General features: G+C 37.8%; 2 protein-coding genes across 2 annotated transcripts in view; one reads left to right on the forward strand and one right to left on the reverse strand.

Moving 5' to 3' along the window:
• Nucleotides 1-569: 569 nt before the first annotated feature.
• Nucleotides 570-14,439, forward strand: part of RSPH14 (radial spoke head 14 homolog) — a 71,647-nt gene continuing 57,777 nt past the window's right edge. The window contains exons 1-3 of the mRNA XM_041488683.1: nt 570-768; nt 2,025-2,127; nt 2,310-2,428. Of these exons, the coding sequence (XP_041344617.1) occupies nt 570-768; nt 2,025-2,127; nt 2,310-2,428 (421 nt within the window). The remainder of the gene's footprint in view (nt 769-2,024; nt 2,128-2,309; nt 2,429-14,439) is intronic.
• GNAZ (G protein subunit alpha z) overlaps nt 6,060-14,439 on the reverse strand; it is a 28,126-nt gene continuing 19,746 nt past the window's right edge. The window contains exon 2 of the mRNA XM_041488682.1: nt 6,060-7,992. Coding sequence (XP_041344616.1) covers nt 7,648-7,992 — 345 coding nt within the window. The 3' untranslated portion in view covers nt 6,060-7,647. The remainder of the gene's footprint in view (nt 7,993-14,439) is intronic.

Here is a 14,439-nt window from a genome sequence, read left to right on the forward strand (position 1 = left end):
TCAATCAGCTGAGGCACTTTCCGTACTAAGGGAAGGGCGGGGGGCTGGGGGGGCAGCCCTTACGTATTCTATCAAACGTTACCGAATTCTGAGGCAGGATTTAACCAGATCCCTTTAAAATGCCTTCCCCACCCCCCACCCCCCTTTGGAAAAAAAGAGGTATTTTGTTTTCCTTTGCTTTAATTTTATTATTTTGAGTCCGCTCCGATTTTGGGCATTGGGCTGCCTCACTTGAATCCTTTAATCCTTTAAAAAGCATTCCCTTTATCAATTTTAACATCCTTCCTTGAAATTTTAAGCTTTCTCTCTCTCTCTTTTCTTTACAGTGTTCAGTGAGAATTAAACCAGATTAAGACAATTCAGCAGATGAACACACATTAGTGCTGATGATGCACGATTCCAGCCTCTTTCACAGCTTCCTGACAGTGTATGTTTGCTAAAAGAGCTCCCTGGGGACACAGTTTAAAGTCAGTAGGTGTCTTTATGCTACATTGTCTGCCCAGTCACCAAGTACAGCCATTTTGAACTATTTTTAGGGATAGGGAGAATCTTTCTCAGGAAGATTTGGGATGGCACAACCTCGTATCTCAGCCTACCTCCCCCCTGATATAGACCCCACCAAAGCTGCTCTGGCCTTTGGGAGGAGGGCCCTTCCCAAACTGAACGAGGAGTTGCAGTCTCCCGAGCTGCTGACACAGCAGCGGGCGCTGATGGCTCTCTGCGATCTGGTCCACGATCCAGAAAAAGTCTACCAGGCAATAGCATTGGGTAAGTGGTCTGTTCTCACTAGCTCTGACTCAGTGGGCAAGACGAGGGGGCAACCCTAGTTCACTTTCTTACATTCCTTTTTCCTTATAATATCTTTGATGACGCAAGATGCCCGGGAAAAGTTTCCTGTTTGTTTTGCCTTAGAAAGGTAAAGAATATTATAATACAATGTATATGACAGTTATTATAAGAATTATCATCACTTTAGGATTCATCACTGGCTCATTCTAAGTTTTATCAACACCTAAATACAAAAGTAGTGCAGAATCTTTCTTTCCATAGAATCATAGAATTGTTAAGGTTGGGAAAGATCTCTGAGATAATCCAGTTCAGCTGTTAACTCTGCCCTGCCACGATCACCACTAAAACATGTCCCCAGACTTTATTCCGATTTTAGATAATTCCTAACATAGGCTAATAAAAAAACCTCCACCTAATTAGTTCCAAGTTAGAACCCCTTCACCATCATCACCCACTCGCCTGGAACCTAATGAGAAATTAGAAAAGAAATTAATATAACCAAATGTAACTTAGTTCTCAGGACGACATCTGGCCACCACTTATTTTGAAAGCCTGGAAGAATCCTGAGTTTTGATTTTTGGGAGTGAAAAAACCCCTAACCACAAGCTTATTTTTGCAATTTTTAGCAGTCTGTGGTATATCTACACAGCTCATTATGTAACACAGAAAAAAATCCTTGTTTGCTACTGCTTTTTTCTCCATTTACTTCCTTTACATTTTTTTCCTCTCATAAAAGAGACTAGTCATGTTCAAAATTTATTAAGTTAGTGTTTGATGAACAGTTGATTGCCAAAGCGATGTGAGATTGTTGTTAGTTTGGGGTTGTAAGGTTTTTTGGCTGTGGTTGAGTGCCATATGTGCATACACAATCATTAATGGTTCACCACATTTATTTCTGTTCAAAAAAGACGAGTGTCAATCCTGCAAAAACATGCTTTTCTAAAGACATCAATAGCTCCACTGTCTTATTTTTAGAGTTATGTCACTTCATATTTGCAGGATTAGGATTTAACTTGATAAGGAGTCAGGAGCTTGTTTGTAGCGTGACATTTTTGGCAGTAGGCCTTGAAATTTGAAAGTTTCTTCCTTACTTAAGATATGACAATGAGAATTTCACTGTCAGGACAAGCTGAAAATTCTGAGGCACTTCAAATTGTGAGATAAATGATGAATATTGCTATTTCAAATTCATGCTGGAAGTAAGAAATGTTAAAATGTGCTCTGATGTCTCATAGGATTTTTGGATAGCCTGAAGACTTTGCTGGTGCATCAAGACCAAACTGTCCGGCAGAAAACAACAGAAGTTCTCTCTATAATGGCTTTGCATAGTATTGGCAGGTAGGTGCAATTGCAAGGCTTACTGAACCCTGTGGGAAGTGATGTTTCAGTGAGAAATAAGAGCAGCTCCTAAGTTTTGTGAGACAGATGCAGCGTAAAGAAGAGCAGTTAAGATTAAATATCTCAAATATATACAAGTTTTATTACGTTGTGTTAAATCTGTCCTCCATTGTTGTTTTTAGGGAAGGGCTAATACGAAGTGGAGTCATTTCTGCCCTCACTGGGCTCCTGGATGATCCAGTAGATATCTGTCGGAAGAACACCCATCAGATTTTTGACATGCTGGCAAAATTACCTGAAGGTAGGAGGCTTTAAGCAGTTAAGTATTCAAATAGACAACACAGAGAGGAAATCAGGTAAATTCACCTATGCTCCAGATTTAATTTTTTCCATTTCCCTTGAAACTCATATTTAAAAACAGTATCTTGTCTATTTTTGCTTATCTTAATTTTTCTTAGTTAACTTTCTTAGGTTTTATGCAAGTTTAAGCTACCTGCTCAAGATGCAGTGCACTGCATGCTTGAATTGGTATTTCAGAATCTTGCATCAAAATTTCACTTTTTCCCTTTTGTTCAAGGTGTGGAGCAGCTGTTCATCACAGTGCATTAGTTTCATCAGTGTTTTAATCTGAGCGTTAGTCTTAAACTTCTCTTCCAGTTGATAAAAATTACAATTTTAAAAATAAAATTTCAGTAGAAATTATCAGTTAAAAAGCCATGCTGCTTAAATTCATAGCAAAGTATATTGTCTGAGAAATTCAGTTTCATTACTGATGCTTTAAAAGAATTAAATGAATGTTTAGAGCCTTGCTAACTGTACATGAATTCTAAAAAATCTAAATATGTATTTTTACATGCAAGCAATCCTTTTTAAAGTCTTCAATAATTCCATTCATTTGAAGGATATTAGTATGTTGGCCAAACAACTTGGTGAACATCAGTATGGAAAAGTCTGTAAAAGCAGCTCTGAGTAATTACTCTTGGAGTATGTGGTTTTTGAGTCATGTATTCTGTTTATTTAAATAAAAACATAATGTGTCTATAAAAATATACATGCCTGTATTTAAGGGCTGGAAGATAAATTCTGGAGCAGAATTGTGTCAGTGTAGAATGGACTCACATACAGAGGGCAACTTGAAAGGAAAACAAAAAGATGCAAAACTTTTTGCTATGAGACAGTTTGTCAAGGATAACCACAAATATTTTCCAATAAGTAGTAAGAGTCAAAAGGCCTGATGTAATTCATTTGACATATTACAGATACAGAAATAGTCTCTGCTTGGTAATGCAGCCCCTTTCAGCTAGCCAAGAAACTGTTTTTCTCCTTGCATTCACTTCCACACCTCACATCCAGAAAGTGAGATAGGATGTTGTCCTAGGGTAACAGGTGTACCTTGGATCAGCTGGAGGAGGTCAGCAGCTACTGCAGCACTCCACAGCTCCATTTGTGCTTTCTCCAGAGCTGAGGTAATTTGCAGGGCCAATAAAGCAACATGCTCTGTGCTAGACAAAAAGGAGCAGAGGCTGTACATGCCCTTGGCATGAAGTGTAGCTGTTTTAACTGGGAAGTGGTCAGTGACTCCAGCTAGCTCTATGCCAGGCCACCTGGTCTTACTCCAAAAAGGAGTAATTTAGGAAAATACGGTTATTTTGAGCAAATCCACTTACAGAGTATTTTTGGTTCCTAAATTTAAGGATGTGTACCAGTATCTTCCAGGAACTGTGGGACAGTTAAAAAACCAAAAGGTGGGAGAATGCACAAAGACTGGGAGAACACTGAGGAGTAACATTTCCAGAAGGAACAACAACTTAGTGGAAAAAAATAATGGGCAGAAAAGACAAAAATAGATAGATATATATGTTCAGTAAAGGACAGAAGAGGGAGAAGGGCCAGCAGGAGGAGAAAATTAGGAACATTAAAGAAATTAATAGCAAAACTTCCTCTCTTTATAAAAACAATTATTTGACATATATAATACTTGATAATGTTAGTGAAGGGGTGTTGTGCAATGATAAATGACCTCAGAAATAGCAACTGCAAAAATAGTTCTAGGAAAAAATGTCTTTCATTATTGTGTGGTTAACACTGGAAAGGTTTAATAATTCTTACCCGTTACCTATCCTGTCATTGATGGGTACTTAATCCTTTTAGGTGAAGATTGAGGTGGAATGGATGGGGCAATGGATTTTTAAGCTTGCCAGAACCTCTGTTTGGGAGGAGCCCAAGAGATAATATTCCTCCTACACTGCTGAGTCTTAGTGTCTCCACTCTTTCACCCTTGAGAAATCATAACTAATTGAATGTGTGGATAAGGACTCTTTAAGGATACCTTTTTCCCTTCAAAACTTGTTTTGCTGTATGGAGTGCAAATGCTGAAAGGACAGATGGCATTCTTACTGCAGCAGATGGGACATCTCTTCTGTGAATGTCATTGTTGCCCAGGTGAAGTGAAATCCCAGCTGTATTAATGCAGCTCTTTCAGGTGGCAGTGTACTGCATCACTGATAAACCTGAGAACTGAGAAAATAGATGCAAATTTATTGCATGATTTATCCAGGTGGATGACTAAGAGTCAAGGGGTTTAATTTCAGCACCTGTCTTCAGCCAACAGACTTTTTAGTTCTAACTTTCCTATGCCTCAGTTTTCTTATACAATCAGAATTTTTTTACAGAAAACTCTGTATAAAACATAATTTATTTTAACGTCTTGAATTCTTCAGAGAGAAAACAGAGTAACCATTAATTACACAGAATACTAAAATCAAAAACATCATAGGAATTAAATTATTCGAGAGTTAATAGCAAGAAATTGCTATTCAGAAAACATGATTATGTGACTTGATTATTTAAACATAATTATTTACTTCTTTGTTCCTCCCCATGCCTCTGATTTTAAGTCAAGTAGGAGCACAGGTGGTGCTTCACTTTCATTTCTCCTTTCCAAATAGCTTTCAGTCAATGAGAACCAGAACTAGCTGCTTTGCTTTAGAAATCCCCTTGGGTCTTTGTTAAAATGTTCTCCACTTCATAATCTCTAATACTTATGGTAGAAAGACCTTCTTAGTTGAATAAATATCTATTTTTTAACATAAAGTGTCTGCTACCCTCCTGATAACTGACTACACTTTTGGTTTCATCCAGCTTTCTTACCTCGAAACTTTGCTGTAATGAAAGCTGGCGTTTTCTTGTGTCTTCTTTCACCAGTATGAATAGGCCACAGTCTGATGAAAGAAAGAGCTGGAGGAGACACAACATCTAATAGACCATTCATTGGGAAAGGGAGCCCTGACTCACTTCCCACCTTTTCCACAATTCAGCTGGCTAATAATTGGATACTACATGTAAAAAAGCAAATTAAACTAGAAATATTACACAATTTTCCAGGTAAATGATAGCAATTTAATAGTAAACAAAGCTTAGGGGAACTTGTACTGGCAATTACTGTATACAGATTTTAGTAAACTTGCCAAGCCAAGCAGCCTGAGTGCAAATATCCCAAGCAGGCAGCAGCTCCTCATTACAAATGAGATCTAAAAACTCTCTGTGTGTCATGACAGACAGATCTCTGTGTGCCTTTATACCTTGAAGGCACAGCCTCATTTGCTCTTTTGACTCTACTCTTCAGGTGTAAATGTTGGTAGAGAATGTTAAAGGGACCCCATGTCTTCAGTACAGGGATAAAATATCTTGTTCAAAATTAGACAGATTAGAAGAAAACTTCACAATCAAGTAATTGTCATAACACTACTTAATGAACACACTAGAGACACATTCAGTATCATTTGAATTATTTATTTTTGAAGTGGACAATTTAAATGTTGATGTTATTAACCATTTTGTTTTAATTTTCTTAGAGCCCTTGGCTGAGATTTCTTGCACTAATCATAGTACATAAGGGGAACAAAAGTAGTAGAAGGTGATTTTCCAGTGTGCATGTGTGTCTGTGTCTCTGTGTACGTATGTGCTTTACAGTTATCAAACATTTATTTACACACCAACTTTACACTGATGTCTTTAAGAAGTCTTTTCTATGGCAGGGGAAAGAACCAACTGACCAAAGACTTAGGTCTATATAATCCATATGAGATTTTCCAGTGTAGTCCCACAGAGCTTCTTATGCATTCAAACTTTTGCAGGAATGTTACTCCATCCAGTAGTGTTTCTTTATGAGATGAAACCTGGAGCTGAGGATTGCATCTCTTCAGTTTCATTAACTTCACTAAACTGTAAATAATTTAAATTATTAAATTGAAATAACAAGACATTTAGTTATTGTTCATATCGCTCATCTTTAACCTTCTAATAACACATCACATTTTAAAAATAATTTTAAAAACCAACAAAAAAAGACTTTTGAGGTTATACACTACACAATCTCCAGGGCTCCTGCTTCTTGGGAAATCTGTTATAATATTACAATACCCAGAAGGTATTTGGAGCAGTGGAACATAATTGTCCGTTGGCAACTTTCACATTCAGCAATCCAGACACTACAACAATAATTTTAAAAATTGCTTTGTGATTTATTTTTTTTAATCTGTATTAAAAAAGGAACACTAACCTACTTCTTAAATATAATTTGGTTTTTCATGAAACACCACAAGATTTGGCAAAAAAAGATGTAAAAGAAGACTGTTTTGATGTATAAAACTCCTTAACAGTAGAAGAAACACCGACCTAAATTTGGCCTATTCAAAGATTCATTTCATGTAGTTTTGCTGCATATTTGAAGCCAGAAAGAGCAGAAAGAGCTGCTAGTCTTAGGAACTCACAAAACAGTTGCGCACCAACAATTCCTTTAATAGGCAAGGTGTCCATGAGAAACAGTAAAGTAAAGCAGAGGTGTGTACATAGTATATGCTGAGAGTCATGTGCATGTGCATACATGATGGATGTGTACATACTCTTGACTGTGGATACCAATGTTGTGGGTGCATGCCCACTCTCTACAGATTTAAGTAGTATTTTGCTTTAACTCTCTCACTCAGTAGCTTCTGGTTTGAACTAGCTTTTCTCCCCAACACAAGCATTCCGCTCCCCACCCTGCAAACAAGTTCATCTGTCACTCACCAGATTTATATTTTTATGTCAATAAAATTTTAGGACAACTGGATGAAGAGTCATTTCTTACACAGAACATGATAACACTCCCACTGTAGGAAATGGAATGAAACAAATGGAATAAAAGTGCAGTGACTGTGGTGAAACATCTCCACAGAGTTTGGCCTCAATCTCTTTTTTTTCTTTTTTTTGGGGTTTTGAGTTTTTGGTTGGGTTTTTTCTTTTTTCACTGGGGGTGTTTGATTTTCTTGGAGAGGAGGCTCTCACTCTCCAGAACATATATTTGGGGAGCTTTATGTAGCAGGTTAAGGGGGCATAAGAGGAACTGTGTTCATATATCAGATTTCCCCCGTTTCTCTCCTTCGGCTATTAAGCATTGCCCAATTTTTTTCCACTAGAAGTGGAAGAAGTTAGCCCCCTTTTTATCACTTCAGGAAAAGAGATTAAACCCAAGGATTCTTAGCAGAGGCCAATGTATTTGAGATTGTTCTGAATGATGACATCTGTCACTGCATCAAACACAAATTGTATGTTACTGGTATCAGTGGCACAGGTGAAGTGTGAGTAGATCTCCTTGGTCTCCTTGTTGCGATTCAAGTCCTCAAACTGGCGTTGGATGTAGACTGCTGCCTCCTCGTAAGTGTTTTGGCCTTTGTATTCAGGAAAGCAGACTGTTAAGGGGATGCGTCGGATTTTTTCTGCCAGCAGATCTTTCTTATTCAAAAAAAGGATGAGGGAAGTGTTGATAAACCAGTTGTTGTTGCAGATGGAATCAAACAGACGCAAACTTTCTGCCATTCGACTCTGTAGGAGAGGAAACAACAGTGTCAGCAATAGTACTTCAGCAGAACTGTGAGAAGCTCACAGCTCTGTCTGCTGCCCTGAGCAGGTGAACTTCATTTAAGAACAATTGAGCATCTCCACCACAGTTATGTTTGGAAATTAAAATCCAATGCTGCTATAGACTGAAAGGAGAGAGGTCTGTTAAAAATCAGCAGCTGTCATAAATGTTCCTGGGGTATTGCTGCCACGGTGACACTGACACTGATGCAGCTGGAGCTGTCCATGGTACCGGCGCTTGGGAGCCTGTGTTTATTGCTTGGTTTACACCTGTAAGTAGGTGTAAATAAATGTAATGTTTTGAATATAAAATATTATAGATTATTAAAAGAAATATCACTCAAGTATTGTCCAAAGTAGATACAGAAAATGTCTTAATCAGGCTTTTTTGGCAAGGTCAATATGTTTCCAGCCTGTTTAGGTTTCAGAAAATGTTATGCATACATCATGAGTCATGGGAGTGATCCAGGGTAATGAACAGCAGGGATTTGGGATATCAAAAACCAAGGGTATATTTGGTTTACAAGACTATTTGTAAATATGTATGTGTTCCATTTGTCTGGCTTGTGTTCAGAGGGGATGAAAATAATCAGAGTCTGGGCATTTTTCTTGTTGTTCAACTGTGAAGTATTCAGGCCAGTTCTCCAGTTTGGAAGGAACAAACAGTGGAGGAAAGAGGATGACTTTGGCTTTTAATAGAAATAAAGTATTTCTAATATAAATTGTAAATTCTCCTGAAGTTTGTATCAGTTGTGTCTAGTGCATCTCCCTTGACTTCAGTAGAGTCACCTGGTGAGAGGAAGAGAGAATAATTGTGCACTGTTTATTGCACAAAAATTATTATGAAAATATAATTTATTTAAAGTTTACTTTTTCATGTTGTTTTATTTGAAAATGAAATATATTGTTATTATTTCAAAGGAAATCTGCAACAGTTTTGGTCATTATTGTTACACCAAAGCTATATAATGAAAAGATGCCTCTTAAAAATGCATAGTTGCTGAAATAGGAGCAGACTGGTTTACATAAGTTTTTCAAATTACCTCTTAGACTTTCCTCACTTTGTGTTATTACTCCTTTTCATTTGCTAAGGGTTGCTTGCTCAGAATTGCATCCTATGTTCTCTGAATTCCATGAAGGCTCTGATGTAGCTCTGTGTTTACAGTGAAACCCAGGGCTGGTGGCAGTTGCTGGTCATTCCCAAAGCCCCAGGAGTGCCGGCAAGGCTGGCACTGCCTCAGCAGCCAGGGGCAAAGCTGACTCACCAGCCTCTTGAGGCACACTGAAACACAAGCTCAGTCAGACAGTTCTGATTTGGGGGCTGTTTGTTTACTTCTTCCTTTGTAACATGGGGTCATTTGACACTCCAGCCTGGTTTATATATAGACAGATTTATAGGTGTAAAAACATAGCTTTAAAAATATGTTTCTGCATTTCTTTTCACAGTGTAAATACTGACACAACAGATAATCCCCTGAAACATCATAGATCTGTTTTCAAATACTCAAGATTTCCTTTCCTGATTTTGTATCTGATAAATAACCAAGCAAGAAACTTGTATCTCAGTCAAAATGCTTTTGCTACTAATAGTCTTAAAAAAATCTTTTAGAGCTAATATAGGTTTTTGGCCAACTCTCAGAACAACCATATCAACTGGATATTGCATTTTAAGAGGTTTGGGTTCACTACTGTATTTTGTAGTGAATCATAACACTGTCTCTCTACCAAATCCTCCATTGGAATCTGTAATCCAAGGACAAAAGCAGAGAGTTAAAACTCTTCCATAAATTGGGAGATGTTATGAAGACGTACAGGAGGACAGACAGTTTTAAGTTATTGTAAACTTGGTGATCTCTTGTATGATGTAAAGAAAATTTTAGTAAATTGTTGATCTTGACACCTAAGAAATTTCTTCTTTAATGTAATATTTTAGTATTGGCTCAATATCTGAAAGTCATAATATCCTTAACTAAACTGAATACCATTTTTTTTAGTTAAAAAGCAAGTAAGCCAATCAAGAATAATTTGCAACAAAGATGCAGATGATATTTTGCCAGTGCTAGGCTGTGGTTGCATGGTATAAATGTGTGATATACCTTGGGAAATGAACCCCCCAAATCCAGGTCATGATTTTAATAGACAAAGAAGGAAAATGTATCAATGAACAATGAGAAAATATATCAGAAAGGAAGACCCAAGTCTTGAAATCTTACAGTCATACAGTGGTTCAGGCTGGAAGGGACCTTAAATATCATCTAGCTCCAAATCTCCTGCCATGGCCATGGACACCTGACCTTGAATGCTTCCAGGGATGGGGCATCCAAAGATTCTCTGGGTAACCTGTACCAGTGTCTCCCCACTCTCACAGGGAAGAGTTACTTATTAATACCTAATCTGAATCTACTGTCATCCAGTTTGAAGACATTCCCCCTTGTGCTATCACTGCAGGCCCTTGTATTTAGTCTCTCTCCATCTTTCTTGTAGGTTCCTTTCCTGTACTGGAAGGCCAGTGAGGTCACTCCTAACCCTTGTCTTCTCCAGGCTGAACAATCCAATTTTTCTCAGCCTTTCCTTATAGGAGAGGTGCTCCATCCCACTATTCAACTTGGTGGCCCTCCTCTGGACTCACTCCAACTCTGGACTCACTATGTTCTTCCTGTGCTGGGACCCCAGGGCTGCATGCAGCTCTGCAGGTGGGTTCTCACCTCAGTGGGGCAGAGGGGCAGAATCCCCCCTCCCCTGCTGCCCACGCTGGGGGCTCAGCCCAGCACAGGGAGGTTTCTGTGTCCCAGCACACACGGACAGGGCAGCGCCAGCCCTCACCCACCAGCACCCCTAAGTCCTTCTCCCCAGCACTGTTCCATCTCCTCATCCCACATGATTTCTTGCCATACCTTAAGTGATATATCCACAGTTCTAAGGTCGAGGCTGACACTAAACATACATGGTATAGCCACTCATATACTCCCAGCATAACAGGCTCATTTCTGCTTTTGACAATATTATAAAACTACTTTACATATCATCGGGAAAGTGAACTTGAGAGGGTTATGGCTTGTTATAATAAAAATAGAATAAATTGTTGTATGACTCCCAAAGGTGTAATAAAACATAGTAAAATAATGATAGGCATTCTTCTCTGCAGTGTTTTTTCCAGTTCTGGAATCCTGAAGGGAGTACATAGCCAGGTGGCCAGAAAAAAATGTGCTGCTGTAATTTCATAAGTATAAGTTGGGAGTATAAGCAAGATAATGCCAATGCCTTACCCAGATGGCCTTGTTGGGGGCTAATTGCAAATTCTTCTCTGCGCATAAGAACAAGGAATTCGTTGCTTAAGGGAAAGAACATGCTAAGGAACAGATGGCTGCTTTTATGCTTCCAATAGTTTGCAGAGGCACAAGCATCCCTGGTCATCCTCTGGAACAGTAGAGGTGTGCTTAGCAGGAAAGAGTTCTGAACAAGTAAGCATTTTCAAAAGGGAAGACCCAGTTATCAAGATAGCAAGTAATTAAAAAAACAGAGTTTGTAAATGGAGCCAAATTGTAATGTAGTATCTCCTTTCAGCTTTTATCTTAAAGCTTTCTAGTCACAGCTGGGAGAGCTTTGAAATTAAAAATGAAAAATTATGAAGAGAGAAACTATCACAAATGGGGGAATTAACTATCATTTGTATTAAAAGCTTAAGAACTTCATCTTTCAGTCATTATATCTCTTTCATCATCATTATTTTAAAACTGGTAGGCACTTGGGGATTTGAAAACCCTAACTAAACCACGTAAAATTTTTCTTGTGTAAGGCATCAACAATAATGAATAAAATTTGTGCAGGAATAGTAATATTTACTTTCTAGAAAAGTTAGAAAATCTTTAAATGTCAGTAAATCTTGGAATAACCACTGGAAGCTATTGCCATTTTCCTGTAGAGACTTTCCTTGCAATAGTGGCTGACATTTAGCATATGCTGGTAGCTATGAGCTATTTCACAAAATGGCATGAAACTCTCTATTTCAAATACCTTCTTTAGAGATCCATGACTTAAAATCTTCTGAAGAAAGCAGATGAAGCTAAAGTATTTAAAGAAGGGGTAGTGGGGTAAAAAGGTAATTGAATCAGTTGGATGTTTTGCCTTAATTTTAATAGAAAAAAAAAGGGGAAAAAAAAAAAGTAATCCATTCTGAAATAAGGACAGTCTACAAAACAAATGAAGGAAATACCATTGCCCAGTACACTCATAGTCAAAGTAGTTCAGGAATTCAAACTATGCTTGAGTAAAGGCAGAGGGAAAACAGAAGAATTTCACAAACAAAAATACAGAAAGTAAGTGATAGCTTGGGTAAATACAAAGAGACACTCTTTTCTTGTAAAAAAGACTACGAGTGCTAGTTGAAATGTCCTTCCTGTGTCGCAGTCAGGCAGTCCTGACTGAGTGCTGGGTAAGAGAGGCATACAAAACTATTGTATGATTCATCTTTTGTTCAAAGGAAGATTTCTAAAGAATGTATATGCTAAGGTGGCTGCTGAACAAAATGGGGAAAATTATGATAATTTAATGAGTTTTTAAAAATTTCTTTCATCTAAAAATCCAAGAGCAGCTCTTTACCTGGGTTGTCCTGTAGATACCTGTTTCTAGCCTTGGCATCTCCCCGAAGGGATGGGGTAAGCAATAGGGATTTGACTAGACAAAATTGTTTTGGTTTCAAAACTTTTTCTTCCCAATCCTAGGAGCCCAAAGTTTTTCTGGAAAATGTTGGAATTCTAAACTGTCAAAATTAGAAGAGGTGACATAGACGAGTAAGTCCCACTGTGAATTCACTAAGAAGTGTCCTTAAGACACTTAGCAGCGTAACTTATTCTGCCAGCAGACAAACTCATTATCCCATCACCCAAACAATTTATTACATTGGTCTAAAACCGCTGCAGGAAATCCTGCTCAGTCACATCGTAAACAAAACAGGAAGCAGCTTGGGATAATTAAAAACAGCTATGTGAATATAGCACCTACCATACAGATCCATGCATGCACATGCCAACTATTTATGTCCTTCCTAGCAATATGCCTTTCAGTGTCCTGCATATAGGAGGACTGTGAAGTGTAGAAAGGTGAAAACCTAGCATAGCATGTTAGTTTATACCACCACAGTGACGGGAAATTGAAAGGGATGGTAAAATGTTTTATATTGTAGGAATATTGAATCTCTACTATGAAATGAGCTTATAGAAGGCTGAGAAATCTATGCATTATGAAGTGGAGCCCTGAAGAAATTTTGTGTAATTTTGATATGGAGATATCTATTTATATTGTGAAGGCAAAAAAATTTGTAAAGCATGATACAAGTTTGTTTTGAGTTTTTTAAATCAGATTCATTCTTAAATCAGGATGAAACTATATATTAGCAAACAAAATTTGTAAGCTACCAAATTAATTCTTCTTTATTTTAAAGATAATGTACTGCAATTGTTCATGCTTACAGTTTTTACATGCAAATGTAGAACTGGTAGAGGAGGCAGTAGTCAGTATTTGATACCTCTTTTTCAGAGAAGCAAGGGAAAATAAACCTTATAAAGTGATAGTACAGCATACTATCTCCCATGATGGTTTCCTGTTGAATATTGCTATTGTCTTCACATAGAACCCTGTAGATGATAACTGAATCTGGCAGTGTGAATGAGAATTACAAGAGGACCTTTAGGCTTGGCTATTGTATGGGATGACAATGAGCAACATCATGAATATTTTATCATGTATGTTCTCTGTGACTGAGAAAACCCTGCAGTGTTACTAAGGCTTACTGTGGACTGAACCAGACAAGGCAGATTTAATTGGGAATATTACTTTAACACAATCCTGAACATTTGTCTTTGAAAATTAATCCCTGAAATGTTTCAGGCCTGCAGCAAGTCATGTTTTAGGAGTGCATGCTCAGTTAAACATTGGTATGTAGTTGTTACATATGTGTAATGCTTGTGCCAGTGACAGACTGGGGTAAAGCAATCTTTAATACTATCTATCAAAACTATTTTATATTCCTAGATCAGGAACAATGCAGAATTGTTAATCCTGCTAACTACAGTCTGACACCAAGCTATGGTTGTAGTAAAGAAAGCTGAGCTGAGAATGAAGTTTGGTTAAATTTCCTGACTGGAGGATTAGATTTTCGGCCAGGGGATTTCCAAGCGAAGGAGCAGGACAACAGGTGCTTCTGCTAGGACTTATAAATTAAAGGGAATTTAAAGAAAGGATATATAGAAAAGTCTTAGAAGAACAGTAGAAACTGAGTTCAAGGATCAGAAAGGCTGGGACATTCATCATTCCATAGAAATGCTAGAAGATCCAGATAAAGGCTACTACTCCTGTATGTCTGGCCAGAGTATTAAAGGCTGTTCCACAAACAAGAAAAGGGGCAAAATAGAA

This window comes from Pyrgilauda ruficollis, unplaced genomic scaffold (genome assembly GCF_017590135.1).
Source record: "Pyrgilauda ruficollis isolate IOZ18807 unplaced genomic scaffold, ASM1759013v1 scaffold9, whole genome shotgun sequence".
Taxonomy (NCBI): Eukaryota; Metazoa; Chordata; class Aves; order Passeriformes; family Passeridae; genus Pyrgilauda; species Pyrgilauda ruficollis.